General features: G+C 40.6%; 1 protein-coding gene across 1 annotated transcript in view; it reads right to left on the reverse strand.

The window, feature by feature from the left end:
• cblb (Cbl proto-oncogene B, E3 ubiquitin protein ligase) overlaps nucleotides 1–20,427 on the reverse strand; it is a 201,502-nt gene that overhangs the window by 122,683 nt on the left and 58,392 nt on the right. Inside the window, exon 4 of the mRNA XM_039006030.1 lies at nucleotides 14,677–14,823. Within this exon, the coding sequence (XP_038861958.1) occupies nucleotides 14,677–14,823 (147 nt within the window). The remainder of the gene's footprint in view (nucleotides 1–14,676; nucleotides 14,824–20,427) is intronic.

Genomic DNA, 20,427 nt, shown 5'->3' on the forward strand with positions numbered 1-20,427 from the left:
AAAGAAGACACCTGTACCATTTTAGATATAGAGTTGAAACGTATTCAAGTTCGCATCCCATTATTACACTTTATATACATCACAGAAGACTGAAATATAACAAAACCATTTGACATAGGAAAACTGGATTTTGGCGTATTTTTTTAAATTAATGTTTATTAATTATGAAATAAAAATTCCATCCATGAGGCCACTAGAGGGTGATTTGGTCATTTGCCTGCAGGAAAGGGCTACATCGTCATCTAACTACACATAATATTTGAGGAGAGGGTTACCATAATCTGGTGTGAAAGTAATAAATAGTGGGGGTACGCCGTACCGGTAAAATGTGAGCCTATCACAATTAATACAACATGCCCAATAAACTACAGGCTATTACAACATGAGTTAACATTACTGCATGCCAACCGCATTAATAATTAATAATAATTTGAGAATTGACTGGGAACCGGGTGGTATACGCTCCAAATTGCGTTATGGTTTGAGGAAAACATTTTGTCAAGGCGGAGATGGCCGAGACGCCGAGACGCTCTCGGACAAGGCGGAGATGAGTGGCCGAGACCGAGGAGCTCGTGGACAACAGTGGATGCATCAATTCAGGCCACAAGTGTAAGCCTAATGACAATCTCAGAATGTCATTACAATATACGTAGGTGTTTTGTAACAGATGTCTCTTTCCATTCATCAAATTGTGGGTGCATAGCGCACTGTTGAAGTTTTGATGCTGAAATTATTTTGTCAGTGGACGAATGTGCGCGGGTAGCCTACAGGAGTGCCATTATTAAGTGATTGTTTGACAATCATTTGAAAACATCATGACTGGTTGTGTTTATGCCACATTAAAATGCATAGGCGGTGTGTCCATAAGATACGCCGCCTAGCTAAGCTTTCCCTAAAGTAAATGTGTACATGTAATTAAAAGATTACATAGCCTAATTAGCTTACTCCTGTCGATACAGAAATAAATACAATCATTCAAAATAGGCTACTACACCAGAAAGCACGATTTGGCTACAGAGGATCATTAGCTTCTCAAAAATGAAAATTGTTTTAAACCTACAGTCGGAAGGACCCGCAATTTGGGTAGCGCACAACAAATATCAAATACACGATTGTTGAGTTGCGTCTGTCAGTGAAAAGCAGAGAGTGCCAGCCAGGCATATCACCATTTTATTTTTATACAATCGCAGAAAAACTGTTTGGAAAGTGAATAGGTATTGCTGTAAAGAAAGGAAAGGGCTTTAGTTCAACTGCCTTGCTCCATCACAACCCACGCTTGTTTGACTTGAACAATGGCGTTGTAAACAAACACTGTATATAGCTTCAAATATAGAGTCAGTCCTTGCATCCAAAGCGCCATCAATGAATTTGAGAGTGATTTTATTTCTCCAGCACCACCCCTCACTGCTTACCAAAAACAAAATGGGGGGAATGTAGTCATCCTAAAAAACTAAAAGTAAAATTCGGCGTGCTGAACACTATGGCTGTCACACACTATGATCTTTCTAATCAGCCAGCAATAAAGCAAGGGGAACCAAAACCCAAACTGTGAGGTAAAACGTCTACGTGCTGTGAGACAGACAGAAAGGTGCACTTCCTGTCACAAGACAAATAACTCTGAGTGTAATAGATACAGAGTTGTGTGAGCATGGAAAGATAGTTCACAATACACCCTAAACAACCCTCAAGGGAGGTTTCGGTGGTTGGGCCCTTTAGGGGAATTGGAAGCTAACAAGACAACATCACACCTACACTGAGCCTTTAGTCACGAGTAGCCCTGCTTATACGACTGTTACGCGGTGGATTATAAAAAGTCAGATCGCTATAATTCAATATCTATGTCATTTTCTATAGGTGGTAGGCTATTCAACTTCAACGGCCGGTCAAAACTAGATAATTCTGCAGGAACCCTTTTGGATAACAAAAGGTGAAATCAAATAAAACATACAATTCTAAACCCCAACTCCCACACTTCACCACTCCCCCCGCAAATAATAATAATAATAATCACTAATGAAAATGTTTTAAAATATATATATTTAAGCCAGGGATAGCTGCAGCCATTGGGGAAAGTCACGACAGAATTGTCGCCACGAGTCTTTTCTGATGTTTAAGATCACAGGTATCATTTTCAAAATTAGTGGCACCCACTGAGTGACACACTCAGTCCATGCCAGGCTTTTGAGGGACACTAAGATGATGAAATCCCATGCCTTTGAATACTCTGGGTCTCATTCAGTCAAGGTTCCCTGGGAAAACTTCTAAATAAAGCTAGGTAACATATTTCACAATCAGCATCACATTTCACTTGTCATAAAGCAGTCTTTTTGGGATATGATGACATGGTGGATTATGTCACATTTGGCAAATCACCCTACACAAGGCCCTGCTATGTGGAAGCGATTAAGTGTACTGTAGTGCCTTCAGAAAGTATTCACACAGCGTGAATTTAAAATGGATTTCATTTAGATGTTGTGTCACTGATCTACACACAATACCCCATGATGTCAAAGTGGAATTATGTTTCTAGAAATGTTTAAAATTAATAAAAAATGAAAAGATGTAATGTCTTGAGTCAATGAGTATTCAACCCCTTTCTTACGGCAAGCCGAAATAACTTCAGGAGTAAACATTTGCTAAACAAGTAAGATAATCATTTGTATGGACTAATTCTGTGTGCAATAATGGTATTTAATATGATTTTTGAATGACTACCCCATCTCTGTACCCCACACATGAAATTATTTGTAAGGTCCCTCAGTCGAGCAGTGTATTTCAAGCACAGATTCAACAATAAATACCAGCGAGGTTTTCCTATGCCTCACATAGAAGGACACCTATTGGTAGATGGGTAAAAAGCAGACACTGCATATCCCTTTGAGCATGGTGAAGTTACTAATTACATTTTGGATGGTGTATCAATACACCCAGTCACTACAAAGATACAGATTTTCTTCCTAACTCAGTTGACGGAGAGGAAGGAAACCGCTCAGGGACTTCAACATTAGGCCAATAGTCATATTAAACCAGTTACAGAGTTAAATGGCTGAAATAGGAGAAAACTGAGGATGGATCAACAACATTGTAGTTACTCCACAATATAAACCTAAATGACAGATTGAACCAAAGAAGCCTGTACAGAATCAAAATATTCCCAAAACATGCATCCTGTTTGCAATAAGGCAAAGAAATTACCTTTTTGTGCTGAATATAAACCATTATGTTTCGAGCAAATCCAACACAACACATCATTGAGTACCACTCTTCATATTTTCAAGTATGGTGGTGGCTGCATCATGTTATGTATATGCTTGTCATCGGCAAGGACTAGGACGTTTTTAAGGATAAAAAGAAAAGGAATAGAGCTAAGCACCGGCAACACCCTAGAGGAAAACCAGGTTCAGTCTGCTTTCCAACAGACACTGGGAGACAAATTCACTTTTCAGCAGGACACTCCGAGTCCTATTAAAATTCTTGCTTGAAAAATAGTTATTTGCTAAAAAGCTATTTTTGCCCATTTTAACGGAAATCTATTATAGTAAGGTCCTAAATTGATTTGATATTGATATAAAAACCTTTAAAAATGTATTGTGTTTCCAGCAGCAACACCAAAGGCCACTGGCCAAAATTGTTGACCTGCTTCCTTTTTTCTTCCAAGTGGAATTTGTTTGGGAGGTGGAAATGGTATGGTAACAGATTATTATCTATGTACTGGGACTGTACACAGTGAAACCATCGTTGTAGATTTGTTCTTTTTCTTCTTTGACTCATACTTCATGAGTACTTCTCCACAGTCAGTGTTTTCTTAGGGGGTGCATGTGGGTGTGTGTGGGGGCAGACATTACTGTGTCTGCATATGACTGTTTTAGAAACTAACACACACCTTTATTGTAGATGTAGACTATTTTCAGACTGCCTAGAAGACATAAATTAGGCCATTATATCATTAAACATGAGAGTTTCATTTAAAACCAAGTCAATATTACTGTAAACCTCAATTTACATGAACAGCAGGCTCACAGGCACATTTTAATTGTTGTACCTTTATTTATTCAGGGGAACCCATTGAGACCAGGGTCTCATTTTCAAATGGTGCCCCGAGGACAACAATTCATAAAGATTTTCCCAATAACAATAAAAACAACCAAAACTATCATTTACAATTTCGGCACCACAATCACCATGAAAACTAAAGGCGGACCCACATATGCTGAGAACTTGTTGGCTGCTTTTCCTTCATTCTGCAGTCCAACTCATCCCAAACCATCTCAATTAGGTTGAGGTCAGGTTATTGTGGAGGCTAGGTCATCTGATGCAGCACTCCATCACTCTCCTTCTTGGTCAAATAGTCCTTACACAACCTGGAGGTGTGTTTTGGGTCATTGTCCTGTTGAAAAACAAATGATATTCCCACTAAGCGCAAACCAGATGGGATGGTGCATCGCTGCAGAATGCTGTGGTAGCCATGCTGGTTAAGTGTGCCTTCAATTATGAATAAATTCCTGACAGTGTCACCAGCAAAGCACCCCCACAACATCACACCACCTCCTCCATGCGTCACGACGGGAACCACAAATGCGGAGATCATCCGTTCACCTACTCTGCGTCTCACAAAGACACGGCGGTTGGAACCAAAAATTGAGAATTTGGACTCATCAGACTAAAGGACAGATTTCCACTGGTCTAATGTCCATTGCTCGTGTTTCTTGGCCCAAGCAAGTCTCTTCTTCTTATTGGTGTCCTTTAGTAATGGTTTCTTTGCAGCAATTCGACCATGAAGGTCTGATTCACGCAGTCTCCTCTGAACAGTTGATGTTAAGAAGTGTCTGTTACTTGAACTCTGTGAAGCATTTATTTGGGCTACAATCTGAGGCTGGTAACTTATCCTCTGCAGCTGAGGTAACTCTGGGACTTCCTGTCCTGTGGCATTCTTAATTAGAGCCAGTTTCATTGTAGGGACTGCACTTGAAGAAACTTTCAAAGTTCTTGAAATGTTCCGCATTGACTGACCTTCATGTCTTAAAGTAATGATGGACTGTCGTTTCTCTTTGCTTATTTGAGCTGTTCTTGCCATAATATGGGCTTTATCTTTTACCAAATAGGGCTATCTTCTGTATACCACCCCTACCTTGTCACAACACAACTGATTAACTCAAAAGCATTAAGGAGTAAAGACATTCCACAAATTAACTTTCAACAAGGCACACCTGTTAATTGAAATGCATTCCAGATGACTACCTCATGAAGCTGGTTGAGAGAATGCCAAGAGTGTGCAAAGCTGTCATCAAGGCAAAGGGTGGCTACTTTGACGATTCTCAAATATAAAATATATTTTGATATGTTTAACACTTTTTTGGTTACTACATGATTCCATATGTGTTATCTCATAGTTTTGATGTCTTTACTATTATTCTACAATGTAGAAAATTGTAAAAATAAAGAAAACCCCTGGAATGAGTAGGTGTGTACAAACGTTAGTAGTATAATTGCCTTACTAAAGAGCTCAGTGACTTTTAACTTGGCATCGTCATAGGCAGGGTTGGGGAACAACTGATTACATGTAACCCGTTACATGTAAGGGATTACAAAAAACGGTAACTCTAATCCGTTACGTTACCAGCAAAAAATATTGTAATCACATTACAGATACTTCTGAAAAACTAGGTGATCACTTTGACGATTACTTTTAAATTCAGAAATTGACACTTCTGTTTTCTCAATGACATTGAAAAAAGGCGCAAGTTCAAGTTTGTTCCACCTGAGCGAGTCTGACCACAAGTCAGAGACCACTATGAAAACACGCCAAACGTGTTTGATGGATCGCGGGAAAAGAGCAGGAATAGACTTTTGTAGTCTACAGTCCAAGCTGTGTCTTCCAATGGTGCGACTGCTGTCGGCATCCAAAGATTATCCAACTTGAATAAACGCTTGGAGGTAAGGATGACAGCAGTAGTGTAGTCTACGGCGATACGGATATCACTTATTATTGATATCTACATAGCGCATTGATGTGAATCACACTGCTTCTCTCTCATTTAGCTATTTGCGCCTTATGGATTGTGGTTGTTGTGGATGGCTGTTCACAGATCTAAATGTGTATTTGAACCAAATGATGGTTCAATTCAAGAAGTTTAAGCTGCCTATCAATCATTGTTTTTGAAACCAGTGGACATCAAGTGAAAAATTAGCTCTTGCAACAGCTCCATAGTGCGGATCACAACCTATAGAATAAAAGTGGGGCTTTAATTTCTGAATCTAATTCATGGTGATACATTTCTTTTATCAATAGGCCTAATGGACACATGCTCAAACTCAAGACACTTTCGATAGACTTAAAGGGGCAATCTGTAGTTGCTACATCCATTTTTGGACGTATATATATATACAGTGGGGAAAACAAGTATTTGATACACTGCCTATTTTGCAGATTTTCCTACTTACAAAGCATGTAGAGGTCTATAATTTTTATCATAGGTACACTTCAACTGTGAGAGACGGAATCTAAAACAAAAATCCAGAAAATCACATTGTATGATTTTTAAGTAATTAATTTGCATTTTATTGCATGACATAAGTATTTGATACATCAGAAAAGCAGAACTTAATATTTGGTACAGAAACCTTTGTTTGCAATTACAGAGATCATACGTTTCCTGTGGTTCTTGACCAGGTTTGCACACACTGCAGCAGGGATTTTGGCCCACTCCTCCATACAGACCTTCTCCAGATCCTTCAGGTTTCAGGGCTGTCGCTGGGCAATACGGACTTTCAGCTCCCTCCAAAGATTTCTATTGGTTTCAGGTCTGGAGACTGGCTAAGCCACTCCAGGACCTTGAGATGCTTCTTACGGAGCCACTCCTTAGTTGCCCTGGCTGTGTGTTTCGGGTTGTTGTCATGCTGGAAGACCCAGCCACGACCCATCTTCAATGCTCTTACTGAGGGAAGGAGGTTGTTGGCCAAGATCTCGTGATACATGGCCCCATCCATCCTCCCCTCAATACAGTGCAGTCGTCCAGTCCCCTTTGCAGAAAAGCATCCCCAAAGAATAATGATTCCACCTCCATGCTTCACGGTTGGGATGGTGTTCTTGGGGTTGTACTCATCCTTCTTCTTCCTCCAAACACGGCCAGTGGAGTTTAGACTAAAAAGCTCTATTTTTGTCTCATCAGACCACATGACCTTCTCCCATTCCTCCTCTGGATCATCCAGATGGTCATTGGCAAACTTCAGACGGGCCTGGACATGCGCTGGCTTGAGCAGGGGGACCATGCGTGCGCTGCAGGATTTTAATCCATGACGGCGTAGTGTGTTACTAATGGTTTTCTTTGAGACTGTGGTCCCAGCTCTCTTCTGGTCATTGACCAGGTCCTGCTGTGTAGTTCTGGGCTGATCCCTCACCTTCCTCATGATCATTGATGCCCCACGAGGTGAGATCTTGCATGGAGCCCCAGACCGAGGGTGATTGACCGTCATCTTGAACTTCTTCCATTTTCTAATAATTGCGCCAACAGTTGTTGCCTTCTCACTAAGCTGCTTGCCTATTGTCCTGTAGCCCATCCCAGCCTAGTGCAGGTCTACAATTTTATCCCTGATGTCCTTACACAGCTCTCTGGTCTTGGCCATTGTGGAGAGGTTGGAGTCTGTTTGATTGAGTGTGTGGACAGGTGTCTTTTATACAGGTAACGAGTTCAAACAGGTGCAGTTAATACAGGTAATGAGTGGAGAACAGGAGGGCTTCTTAAAGAAAAACTAACAGGTCTGTGAGAGCCGGAATTCTTACTGGTTGGTAGGTGATCAAATACTTATGTCATGCAATAAAATGCAAATTAATTACTTAAAAATCATACAATGTGATTTTCTGGATTTTTAGATTCCGTCTCTCACAGTTGAAGTGTACCTATGATAAAAAATTACAGACCTCTACATGCTTTGTAAGTAGGAAAACCTGCAAAATCGGCAGCGTATCAAATACTTGTTCTCCCCACTGTATATCCATTGATTCTTTAAGAATATAACTTATAAATGCCTCATGAGCTTAGTTCAACTGTCACACTCCATGAGAACCCAAAATAGAAGCTTGTTTTTTCTCCAATGTTTGTAAACATTGTAAATGTAAACATTGCAAATGTATAGCCTCATAACATGGTTAAAACAATCATTTGATATTTCATTTTAATATCAGATTGCTGTCTGAGTAGAGAAGTGCAACCGAAGCACAGAATTTGTCTGATGCCGAGCAGAAATTACAATAAGAAGCATTTTAGATCTGCGTTTACAAAACGCAGCAAGATATTTATGTGTTTTATCTTTTTTTCCTGCATGAAAAACAAAGAATTCTGCACTAACACTAAGTTTAACTTGTTAGTTATCTAAGTAAGTGGCTGAATTAATGACGTGGCATCATATTGTGTTGGCTTTCTACTATGTTTGAGAAGTCAAAGCCCTTTGGACGAGTTATCTGTACAGCTGCCATCTTTTGATTTCCTTGCATTTTTTCGTTTTTCGTTTGCACTTGTTAGCATATTTAGCTAGCCGCCTCCATGGAAATTCGCTATTACTTGTGTTACTTTTGTTAGCATTCTCGTTAATAGACGCCCAGTCGGCTTCTTATACGTTTTTGGCACCCCCTCGTGTACTAAGCATCAAAGCTGGGACAGAGAGAATGAAAAACAGCTTCTATCTCCAGGCGATCAGACTGTTAATCAGTCATTATTAGCCGGCTTCCGCACCGTAAACAATGCTAGATTGTACTGTTAAAATGTCATTTGATCTCTGAAAAATTTAACTAATTGATTACTCACTTCATGTGTAAATTCTATATTCTCGACATAGCTCATCCTATATAACTACTGTTGTACATATCTTTTTCCAACATATATATTGTCCACACTGTCTATACACACCACATATTTATATCCTGGAATCTGATTTTGCTCGTTCGGATATTTCTGAATCTCTTGTTTCTTCTTTTTTGGGGGAGATTATTTGTGTATTGTATTGTTAGACATTTACTGCACTACTGGAGCTAGAAACAAAAGCATTTCACTGCACCTGCTTTAACATCTGCTAATCCGTGTATTCAAAAAATAAACTCTGATTTGATTTGGAACCAGCACACTAAAGCACATCATCACTACTAACCAAGACACTTCTTTGTAGTACACCAAACACATCATCATTACTGACCATGTCCAAGACATTTTGATACACATTCTGGATTAATTGGCTAAGCAAAAGCTAATCAAACTAGAAAAGTGAATTTCCTGAAGAAAATGTAGTGTGCTTGTTTTAAACTATTTATGGTTTGAAAAGTTTTAATTTGTTTATGTTGTTTTAATGTTTGTAGCTGAAATGGTTAAAGAGCAGTAACATATAAAATGTCTACCACTTTGTTCTTATTTTTGGTATTGAAACCAGGAAGTTTTATACTAATTTATGATAATTACCACTGTTCATATTTTATAAAGGTTTTGAAGAATTTGAAGTGAGGATAGCCTGAACAGGTTAAAGTTGGTTTGGTGTCTCAAGCTTGAACGATTCAATAGTTACTGGGTAATTTTACGCTAATTTATACTAATGTATAAAATTAAGTTTAACCCATGTAAATTTATGCAAATGTTAAATGGTAATTGTTTAAAAAGTATAAATAGTATCATAAATCTGTTTAAAAGCACTCTAAGTTGGGTCAAACTGAACATGTCAACGTTGATTTGGTGTTAATAGCTTGAACGGTGTAGAGCAGTAGCAAATTGAAATACTTTCCATTCAAACCAATGGAGCTTTTATGAACATTTAAAATGGTTATACTTAAAAACAAATAAATGTTATCGAAATTCTGAATGCAAGCAATCTTAAATTGGGTCAGTTTGAACATCTCAACGTTTGTTTGGTGAAAGAGGAAATGGGTCTAGATTATTACATTTTTTAACCATTCAAGCCTAGGGGCCTTTTTTTGCTACTGAAATGCATTGGGAGCTAATTTAAATATTGTTGTAGTTCAAAAAGTATAAATTATTTCAAAAAATATTTTCTCAAGGAATCTAAGTTGGGTCAGTCTGAACATTTGGAAGTTAGTTTCGTGTTAATAGCTTAAATCTTTTTACGCTCTAGAGCGGGCTGAAGAAATAGAATAATAAAAAGATGGTGATTTTCCATTAAGAACATTTTTGTGACTTGTTCAGCTCTTTGAAAGTATTTTTGTAGCATTGGATACAGTGTTGCCAACTAATTTTCAGGAGAAGTTGCTAGAGGCAGGTTGATTTGTTGCTAAAAGTTGCTAAATGACGTTGTGATGTCATTGCGTGATAACGTAGAACTGCGTCATTACGTCGAACACACAATAAAGTTACTCAAATTGACTGGCTAGCTCGGCAAAAAATATGATTTTACGTTTGTTCGGGTACAGACTCCCACTCTTTTCTGTACTTCTGGCTGTACACTTTTGATTGAGACATGTTGATTGATGTTGTAAGTTCTGTTCAAGATCAAACATTCGTGAGCAACTATATTCATTGGGTTTGGCTGGTCGAACCCGTACTCTTGCTGCTGCACTCAGCCAACAATGATTTGCAATCTGCTGAAATTGCTGCTGGCCTGCTGCTGCCTGTGCACGAGCTGAGCGCCTGCTGCTGACGTCACTGACAATGCACTTTTGCAGCCAGGCACGTGTGTTGTGACTGAGTGTGTGACAGAGAACATCGTTTTTGTGTCATTTAGAGGGAAATTGCGTGCATTTTAGCGGTTGAGTCACTTTTCAAAAGTTGCTAAAAGTGTAAAGTAGCTAAGTAGCTATTTGTTGCTAGGTGCTGTTTGAAAAAAAAGTTGCCCGGGTAGTCTGAAAAGTTGCTAAATCTAGCAACAAAATTGCTAAGTTGGCATCACTGATTGGAAAGCAGTGGAGTTACTGTTGGTGGGTTATCTTGTATATAGTTATAATTGATACAAGTTTAAAAACCATTTTTGTCAGGATAGCCTGAACTTGTAAAAGTCGGTTTGGTGCCTGTAGCTTGAACGGTTCAAGAATAAAGATTCTAAGACATTTATACACATTTTAAATGATTATAGTTCAAAAAGTATATATAGTATTCAAAATATTTTGACAAACAATCTAAGTAAGGTCAGTCTAAACATCTTAACATTGGTTTGGAGTTGCTAGCTTAAACCTTTTCAACCTTTTTTTTAACTAGGCAAGTCAGTTCAGAACAAATTCTTATTTACAATGACGGCCTACTTGTAAAGCCCCCTGCCCGGCCAAACCCTCCCCTAACCCGGACGACGCTGGGCCAATTGTGCGCTGCCCTATGGTATAAGTCAAAATATACAGTGGGGCAAAAAAGTATTTAGTCAGCCACCAATTGTGCAAGTTCTCCCACTTAAAAAGATGAGAGGACTGTAATTTTCATCATAGGTACACTTCAAATATGACAGACAAAATGAGAAAAAAAAATCCAGAAAACCACATTAGTAAGTAAGCACTTCATTCTAAGGTTGTATTCGGCGCACATGACAAATTAACTTTGATTATCTCTGCCTCAATATTAATAAAAACACAAGCCACTAATAATAACAACGCCAGCTTATCGGAACACGTTGCCATATAAACTCAGCAAGAAAAGAAACGGCCCTTTTTCAGGACCCTGTCTGTCAAAGATAATTCGTAAAATCCAAATAACTTCACAGATCTTCATTGTTAAGGGTTTAAACACTGTTTCCTATGCTTGTTCAATGAACCATGAACAATTATTGAACATGCACCTGTAGAACGGTCGTTAAGACACTAACAGCTTACAGACGGTAGGCAATTAAGGTCACAGTTATGAAAACTTAGGACACTAAAGAGGCCTTTCTACTGACTCTGAAAAACCCCAAAAGAAAGATGCCCAGGGTCCCTGCTCATCTGCGTGAACGTGCTGCAAGGAGGCATGAGGACTGCAGATGTGGCCAGGGCAATACATTGCAATGTTCGTACTGTGAGATGCCTAAGACAGTGCTACAGGAAGACAGGACGGACAGCTGATCATCCTCGCAGTGGCAGACCACGTGTAACACCTGCACAGGATCGGTTCATCCGAACATCACACCTGCGGGACAGGTACAGGATGGCAACAACAACGCCCGAGTTACACCAGGAACGCACAATCCCTCCATCAGTGCTCTGACTGTCCGCAATAGGCTGAGAGAGGCTGAACTGAGGGCTTGCAGGCCTGTTGTAAGGCTGGTCCTCACCAGACATCACTGGCAACAACGTCGCCTATGGGCAAAAACCCACCATCGCTGGACCAGACAGGAATGGCAAAAAGTGCTCTTCACTGACGACTTGCAGTTTTGTCTCACCAGGGGTGATGGTCGGATTCGCGTTTATCGTCGAAGGAATGAGCGTTACACCGAGGCCTGTACTCTGGAGCGGGATCGATTTGGAGGTGGAGGGTCCGTCATGATCTGGGGCGGTGTGTCACAGCATCATCGGACTGAGCTTGTTGTCATTGCAGGCAATCTCAACGCTGTGCATTACAGGGAAGACATCCTCCTCCCTCATGTGATACCCTTCCTGCAGGCTCATCCTGACATGACCCTCCAGCATGACAATGCCACCAGCCATACTGCTCGTTCTGTGCGTGATTTCCTGCAAGACAGGAATGTCAGTGTTCTGCCATAGCCAGCGAAGAGCCCGGATCTCAATCCCATTGAGCACGTCTGGGACCTGTTGGATCGGAGGGTGAGGGCTAGGGCCATTCACCCCAGAAATGTCCGGGAACTTGCAGGTGCCTTGGTGGAAGAGTGGGGTAACATCTCACAGCAAGAACTGGCAAATCTGGTGCAGTCCATGAGGAGGAGATGCACAGCAGTAATTAATGCAGCTGGTGGCCACACCAGATACAGACTGTTACTTTTGATTTTGACCCCCCCTTTGTTCAGGGACACATTATTCCATTTATGTTAGTCACATGTCTGTGGAACTTGTTCAGTTTGTCTCAGTTGTTGAATCTTGTTATGTTCATACAAATATTTACACATGTTAAGTTTGCTGAAAATAAACACAGTTGACAGTGAGAGGACATTTCTTTTTTTGCTGAGTTTACATTGCAGCTGCAATGCTGGTTGTAGAGTGACGAAGTAGGGAGAATGCACATTTTATGGCTTATAAAAGTGTTGAACAAAGTGTTGACAGTGCTGAATAACAACTTAAACATGAACTTACTCATAAAAATAGCAGCTCTGCTGTATTCGTTGAGTCTCTCTCTCTAGGCATAATTTGAAAAGTTTTGAAATCTCACAGTATCAACTTTGCTATGCATTCAAGGCTTCTTTTTAAAGTATATGGTTCGAGGAAACGGTGCATATCTTAGCTATCTAATTGGCCAGGGGTAGGCCTAAAGGGCTGCTGAATCAAGTGCACCTACCGCCAGCAGCGTGAAACAAAAAACTAGGAACGCAAGGCTTTATCGTTGTTTTTTTTACTGAAATGTTTGGTGATCGACTAGGAATGCCTTGGAGATCGACCAGTCGATCGCATTCAACAAGTGCAGAACTTGTGATTTAAAAAATATATTTTATGGCCCTTTCTTGCCCACTCAAATGCATTGGTATCCATAGCAACAGCTCCGTTTCGACTGCTCAATGACGAGACATGAGAGAGATGTTAGTTGGCGTTAGCTACCTACTTTTCGTCACTCTAAACTCCAACAAACAGCTGTAACTTTGATTGGTAGCAGATCATTTTGTCCTGTTTCCAGATCTGAATAACAGAGAAGTAGACAAAAATGTCATACCAAAGACAGTACAAGTACAAGATATGCAGAAACTGCTTCTTCAATAGAAATCCCCGTTCACGCTTGTAGGCGATGTCATTGCGACATGAGCTAGCTAAGCTCATGCGCAGAAACACGTCATTGGATCTAACTGTCCTCTCGAGCCAAACTGCGCATGTGCAGGCCGTCAAATCAAAGGCACTCCTCTCCGATATAAAGTTGTTTTTGACGAAAATGAAAACGTTGCCTTCAGCAAGCACATCTAATAAATATAGTTGCAAACAGCAATGTTGGGGTTCAAGCTGTTGGCCCACTGCGCCACCATCAGCAAAAATTGGACACAACGCCCAAGGATGAGGTACTTCTGTACTCCTTACCGCGCTTGGCAAATATCAGAACTCAAAATCAAACAGATCATGCAATATGCTTTTGATGTAATTTTGACAAAAAAAATTATGATATTGACTACTTAACGCATATTCTTCTCCTGAACCGCTGGACCCAGTCTCCTTTTCACCTCATTTAACACCTTATTTACTTCACAAAAGGCACATCTCAATAGGTAGTCCAGGTATGTCATGACACAGCACAAGTGGGGGAATGGGCCTTTCCTCTTTAGTTCTATATTGCTCCTCAAGCAAGGGGGGAGGCCGATGACATCACGGATTCCCATCAGACCAAATCTTTGAATGCCCTACTCCTTGAAGTTTGAAGTTGTCTAAATAACACTATTTTGCTCAAAGCATATTTTTTTTACCCTTTAGTGTAAACAACCAATCCAATGGTACAACCAATGGTAAGATTTCAGTCACAAAATTGTTGCCATTGGTGTACCACATTGATGGTGGATGAGATTTTGATGTTTTATTTATGTCATTGAACTGATAACTTGCACACCACCACAAAATAATATAAGGATGAAACATACTTTTCTCCAAAAAATCTCCTCCAGAATTCGCCGGCGTCTGCTTTGGTGATGCGGAACGTGTTTCCCTGGAACTGACCCCCGGGAAAGATGGCCTTGATCTCTGCCAGGATGTGGCTGAAGATGAGTGAGAGCTTGGTCAGGTTACGCCTGTCAGTAGAGAGAGAGAAGGAGAGATGAGTAACCCTTTAAAATATTAACATGAGTAACCTTGTCTGAGACTTGAAAAAGGTCAAATCTGGCAAATCTGGTGCAGTCCATGAGGAGGAGATGCACTGCAGTAATTAATGCAGCTGGTGGCCACACCAAAAATATTTGTAGGTCAAACTTACATGGTAAATGACCAAATAATCAATGCTGTGCTAGCCTATTACTATGTAGTAACTCATTGCAATGAATTCTTAATACAGAAAGTAAATACCAGAAAGTACCCATTGTTTCTATACAATATCTCAGAAAATACCAGCTGAAACAGGACTGTAACACATAATGTATTCCATGGAAAGGTGACTCGGCATACACAATGTATTCCATGGAAAGATAACTGGGAATATGGCCGAATATAAACAGTGCAGTTATTCCCTCAGCAAGGCAATCAAACAAGTGAAATGTCGGTACAGGGACAAAGTGGAGTCACAATTCAATGGCTCAGACATAAGACGTATGTGGCAGGGTCTACAGACATTCACGGGCTACAAAAGGAAAACCAGCAATGTCACGAACACCGACGTCTTGCTTCCAGACAAACTAAACACCTTCTTTGCCCTCTTTGAGGACAATACAGTGCCACCGACGCAGCCCACTACCAAGGACTGCGGGCCCCCCCTCTCCTTCTCCGTGGCAGATGTGAGTAAGACATTTAAACATGTTAACCCTCGCAAGACTGCCGGCCCAGACGTCATCCCTAGCCGCGTTCTCAGAGCATGCGCAGACCAGCTGGCTGGTGTGTTTACGAACATATACAATCACTCCCTATCCCAGTCTGCTGCCCATACATGCTTCAAGATGGCCACCATTGTTCCTGTACCCAAGAAGGCAAAGAAGGCAGGGTAGCAGTGGTTAGAGCGTTGGACTAGTAACCGAAAGGTTGCAAGTTCAAATCCCCGAGCTTACAAGGTACAAATCTGTCGTTCTGTTCCTAGGCCGTCATTGAAAATAAGAATTTGTTCTTAACTGACTTGCCTAGTTAAATATAAATGTTTTAAAAAAAGAAAGAAAAAAAGACTATCGCCCGGTAGCACTCACTTCTGTCATCATGAAGTGCTTTGAGAGACTAGTCAAGGATCATATCACCTCCACCTTACCTGCCACCCTAGACCAACTTCAGTTTGGGCAGTATACCGCCCCAACAGGTCCACAGATGATGCAATTGCCATCACACTGCACACTGCCCTATCCCATCTGGACAAGAGGAATACCTACGTAAGAATTCTGTTCATTGACTTTAGCTCAGCATTCAACCATAGTACCCTCCAAGCTCATCATTAAGCTTGGAGGCAATTGTGCAATTGGGTCCTTGACTTTCTGACGGGCTGCCCCCAGGTGGTGAAGGTAGATCTCCACTTCGCTGATCCTCAACACTGGGGCCCCACAAGGGTGCGTGCTCAGCCCACTCCTGTACTCCCTGTTCACCTCCAACTCAATCCTCAAGTTTGCAGACGACACAACAGTAGTGGGCTTGATTACCAACAACGACGAGACAGCCTACAGGGAGGAGGTGAGGGCACTCGGAGTGTGGTGTCAGGAAAACAACCTCTAACTCAACATCAACAAAACAAAGGACCCTATCCACATCGACGGGACAGTAGTGGAGAAGGTGGAGGCTGAAGAAATTTGGCTTGTCACCTAAAACCCTGACAAACTTTTCAGATGCACAATTGAGAGCATCATGTCCGGCTGCATCACCGCCCGGTACGGCAACTGCACCACCCTCAACCGCAAGGATCTCCAGAGGGTGGTGCGGTTTGCACAACGCATCACCAGGGGAAAACAACCTGCCCTCCAGGACACCTACAGCACCAGATGTCACAGGAAGGTCAAAAAGATAATCAAGGACAACCACCCGAGCCACTGCCTGTTCACCCCGATACCATCAAGAAGGCGAGGTCAGTACAGGTGCATCAGAAGCTGTTTTTCTCACAGTCCCAGCTTTATCTCAAGGCCATCAGACTGTTAAACAGCCATCACTAACACAGAGAGGCTGCTGTCTACATACAGACTCAAATCATTGGCCACTTCAATAAATGGATCACTAGTCACTTTATATAATGCCACTTTAATAATGTTTATATATATCTTATATTACTCATCTCATGTGTATATACTGTATCTTATACCATCTATAGAATCTTGCCTATGCCGCTCGGTCATCCATATATTTATATGTACATATTCTTATTCCATCCCTTAAGATTTGAGTGTATTAGGTAGTTGTTGTGAAATTGTTAGATTACTTGTTAGATATTACTGCACTGTCGGAACTAGAAGCACAAGCATTTTGCTACACTCGCATTAATAACATCTGCTAACCATGTGTACGTGACCAATAAAATTTGATTGGATTTAACTGACTAATGATGGATGGTTGACAACATGTCTCCTCAGTGGATTGATCCTTTGTATTCCAACAAAAAGTTGTTTACTACAAAAACTAAAATTTTAGACCTCAAAAGTGGTGTAGTGCCAGGATGAGTCCACGTCCCACGCCATCAATTGTGTATATCCACCTACAGTATATTGTATGCCTCAACCTAAAATGAATGGAAAAGATAGGTACTGAATAAAATGTGGAAATTATCTTTACCAATCATCGGAGTTGAGACATTGAACTACACAATATTTGAGCCATGGAACCATACAACCAATGGCATAGGACCTGGACTCATAGTTTTTTGTTCTGAAAACATAGTTACATTTTGAAGTCAACTATCACTTTAACAATCAGCATTGGCAAACCATGACAAACTCGGGCACTAACACTCTCCATAACACTTTGTAAGCTAGGTGCAGCTAATGTTTGCAATCTTATCCGTGTCCTAAAGGGCGTGTCGGAACAGCAGGATAAATATGCAGAGCCGCGCACCGGAATGGATGACAGTGTCTAACAGCATCTGCATTTGCCACAGCAGGCCTGGAGCCAATTTGAAACTGAAAAACAACACGTCTCCTAGTCCAGTCTAGGACTTCAGATGAGGTACTTTCCCATTCAACATGCTGCTGAATGGGAAAACGTGCTCCTGAATGGGAAAAAGGCCCGCCACTTCGGTCTTGACTTCAGTCGCCAGTTGTACAGTGTTTCTTCCGACACATTGGTGCAGCTGGCTTCCGGGTTAAGCGAGCAGTGTGTCAAGAAGCAGTGCGGTTTGGCAGGGGCGTGTTTCGGAGGACGCATGGCTCTCGATTGACTATGACTTTTCAAATCACCCAGTAGTGCTATCTGCTGAGTTAGCTCCAGGTAAATGTTGCAATTCTTCAGCCATTCCTGGACCTGCGACCAAAAACAAGCTACCTCTGGACAGTACCAAAACAAATGATTTAATGATTCTGTCTCGTCGCAGCACAATCTGCCGAGCTGGGATGGTTGTAACCCCCATATATATAACATTCTATTTTTGAATCCGGCGTCGTTTTGCGTATCAGTTCATAAACCATGTGCCATGGAATCGGTACAATGAAAATCTCTTCCCAACTATTTTGCTATCATTATGGCACAGCTGTAATTTTTTTGGTCCTTAAATGAAACTGGTATACTTTTTTAATTATCACAATTTTCTTTTGGTCTTTAATTTTGGTCAGTTTTGGTCTTTAATTTATCAATTACTATATTTGAGTTTAACCACAATATGTGTTGCATTATTTGTTATGTCTTTTCTGGTGGATCAAACTGAAATTGTGACAAACGTCCTATGGCTTGTTTTAAAAATTGCGATATTTTGGAGACTTTCATTTGAAAATAACCAAAAATGAGAGGTTGTAATCTGAATGAAGAGAAAAAGTTCATTTTTGAACATGGGGTGAGAGATTCTTACTAATCTAATAGAGAACCAGTTCGGTTTAAGTATAACTTTTGTATGACTGACACCTTTAGTGAGAGGTCTAATGGTTTAATATTGAATAATTTCTGCCCTTCGAATGCATATTCATTATATAAATAGGCCCATTTCATTTTGTCTGGCTCGCCGTTCCAAATAAAATGGAATATTTCTTGCTCATATAAATTACAAAACAGGTCACTAGGTGTAGGCAAGACCATTAGCAAATCGGTTAATCAGGGTGATTTTTCCCCCAAACAGACATGTATTTTCCATTCCTTTGTAGCAAGATTTTACAGTTGAAGTCAGAAGTTTACATACACTTAGGTTGGAGTCATTAAAACTCATTTTTCAACCACTCCACAAAATTCTTGTTAACAAACTATAGCTTTGGCAAGTCGGTTAGGACATCTACTTTGTGAATGGAAGTAATTTTTCCAAAAATTGTTTACAGACAGATTATTTCACTTATAATTCACTCCATCACAATTTCAGTGGGTCAGAAGTTTACATACACTAAGTTGACTGTGCCTTTAAACAGCTTGGACATTTCCAGAAAATTATGTCATGGCTTTAGAAGATTCTGGTAGGCTAAATGACACAATTTGAATCAATTGGAGTTGTACCTGTGCATGTATTTCAAGGCCTACCTTCAAACTCAGTGCCTCTTTGGTTGACATCATGGGAAAATCAAAAGAAATCAGACAAGACCTCCACAAAAAAATTGTAGACCTCCACAAGTCTGGTTCATCCTTGGAAGCAATTTCCTAACGCGTGAAGGTACCACGTTCATCTGTACAAACAATAGTACGCAAGTATAAACACCATGGGACCACGCAGCCGTCATACCGCTCAGGAAGGAGACGCGTTCTGTGTCCTAGAGATGAACTTATTTTGGTGCAAAATGTGCAAATCAATCCCAGAACAACAGCAAAGGACCTTGTGAAGATGCTGGAGGAAACAGGTACAAAAGTATCTATATCCACAGTAAAACGAGTCCTATATCGACATAACCTGAAAGGCCGCTTAGCAAGGAAGCATCATGTTGTGGGGGTGCTTTGCTGCAGGAGGGACTGGTGCACTTCACAAAATAGATGGCATCATGAGGGAGGAAAATTATGTGGATATATTGAAGCAACATCTCAAGACATCAGTCAGGAAGTTAAAGCTTGGTTGCAAACGGGTCTTCAAAATTGACAATGACCCCAAGCATACTTCCAAAGTTGTGGCAAAATGGCTTAAGGATAACCAAGTCAACGTATTGGAGTGGCCATCACAAAGCCCTGACCTCAATCCCAGAGAAAATTTGTGGGCAGAACTGAAAAAGTGTGTGCGAGCAAGGAGGCCTACAAACCTGACTCAGTTACACCAGCTCTGTCAGGAGGAATGGACCAAAATTCAACTAACTTATTGTGGGCAGCTTGTGGTAGGCTACCTGAAACGTTCGACCCAAGTTAAACAATTTAAAGGCAATACTACCAAATACTAATTGAGTGTAAACTTCTGACCCACTGGGAATGTGATGAAAGAAATAAAAGCTGAAATAAATAATTATCTCTAATATTATGACATTTAACATTCTTAAAATAAAGTGGTGATCCTAACTGACCTAAAACAGGGAATTTTTACTAGGATTAAATGTCAGGAATTGTGGAAAACTGAGTTTAAATATATTTGACTAAGGTGTATGTAAACTTCTGACTTCAACTGTATATACATGTTG

This window comes from Salvelinus namaycush, chromosome 12 (assembly GCF_016432855.1).
Source record: "Salvelinus namaycush isolate Seneca chromosome 12, SaNama_1.0, whole genome shotgun sequence".
Taxonomy (NCBI): Eukaryota; Metazoa; Chordata; class Actinopteri; order Salmoniformes; family Salmonidae; genus Salvelinus; species Salvelinus namaycush.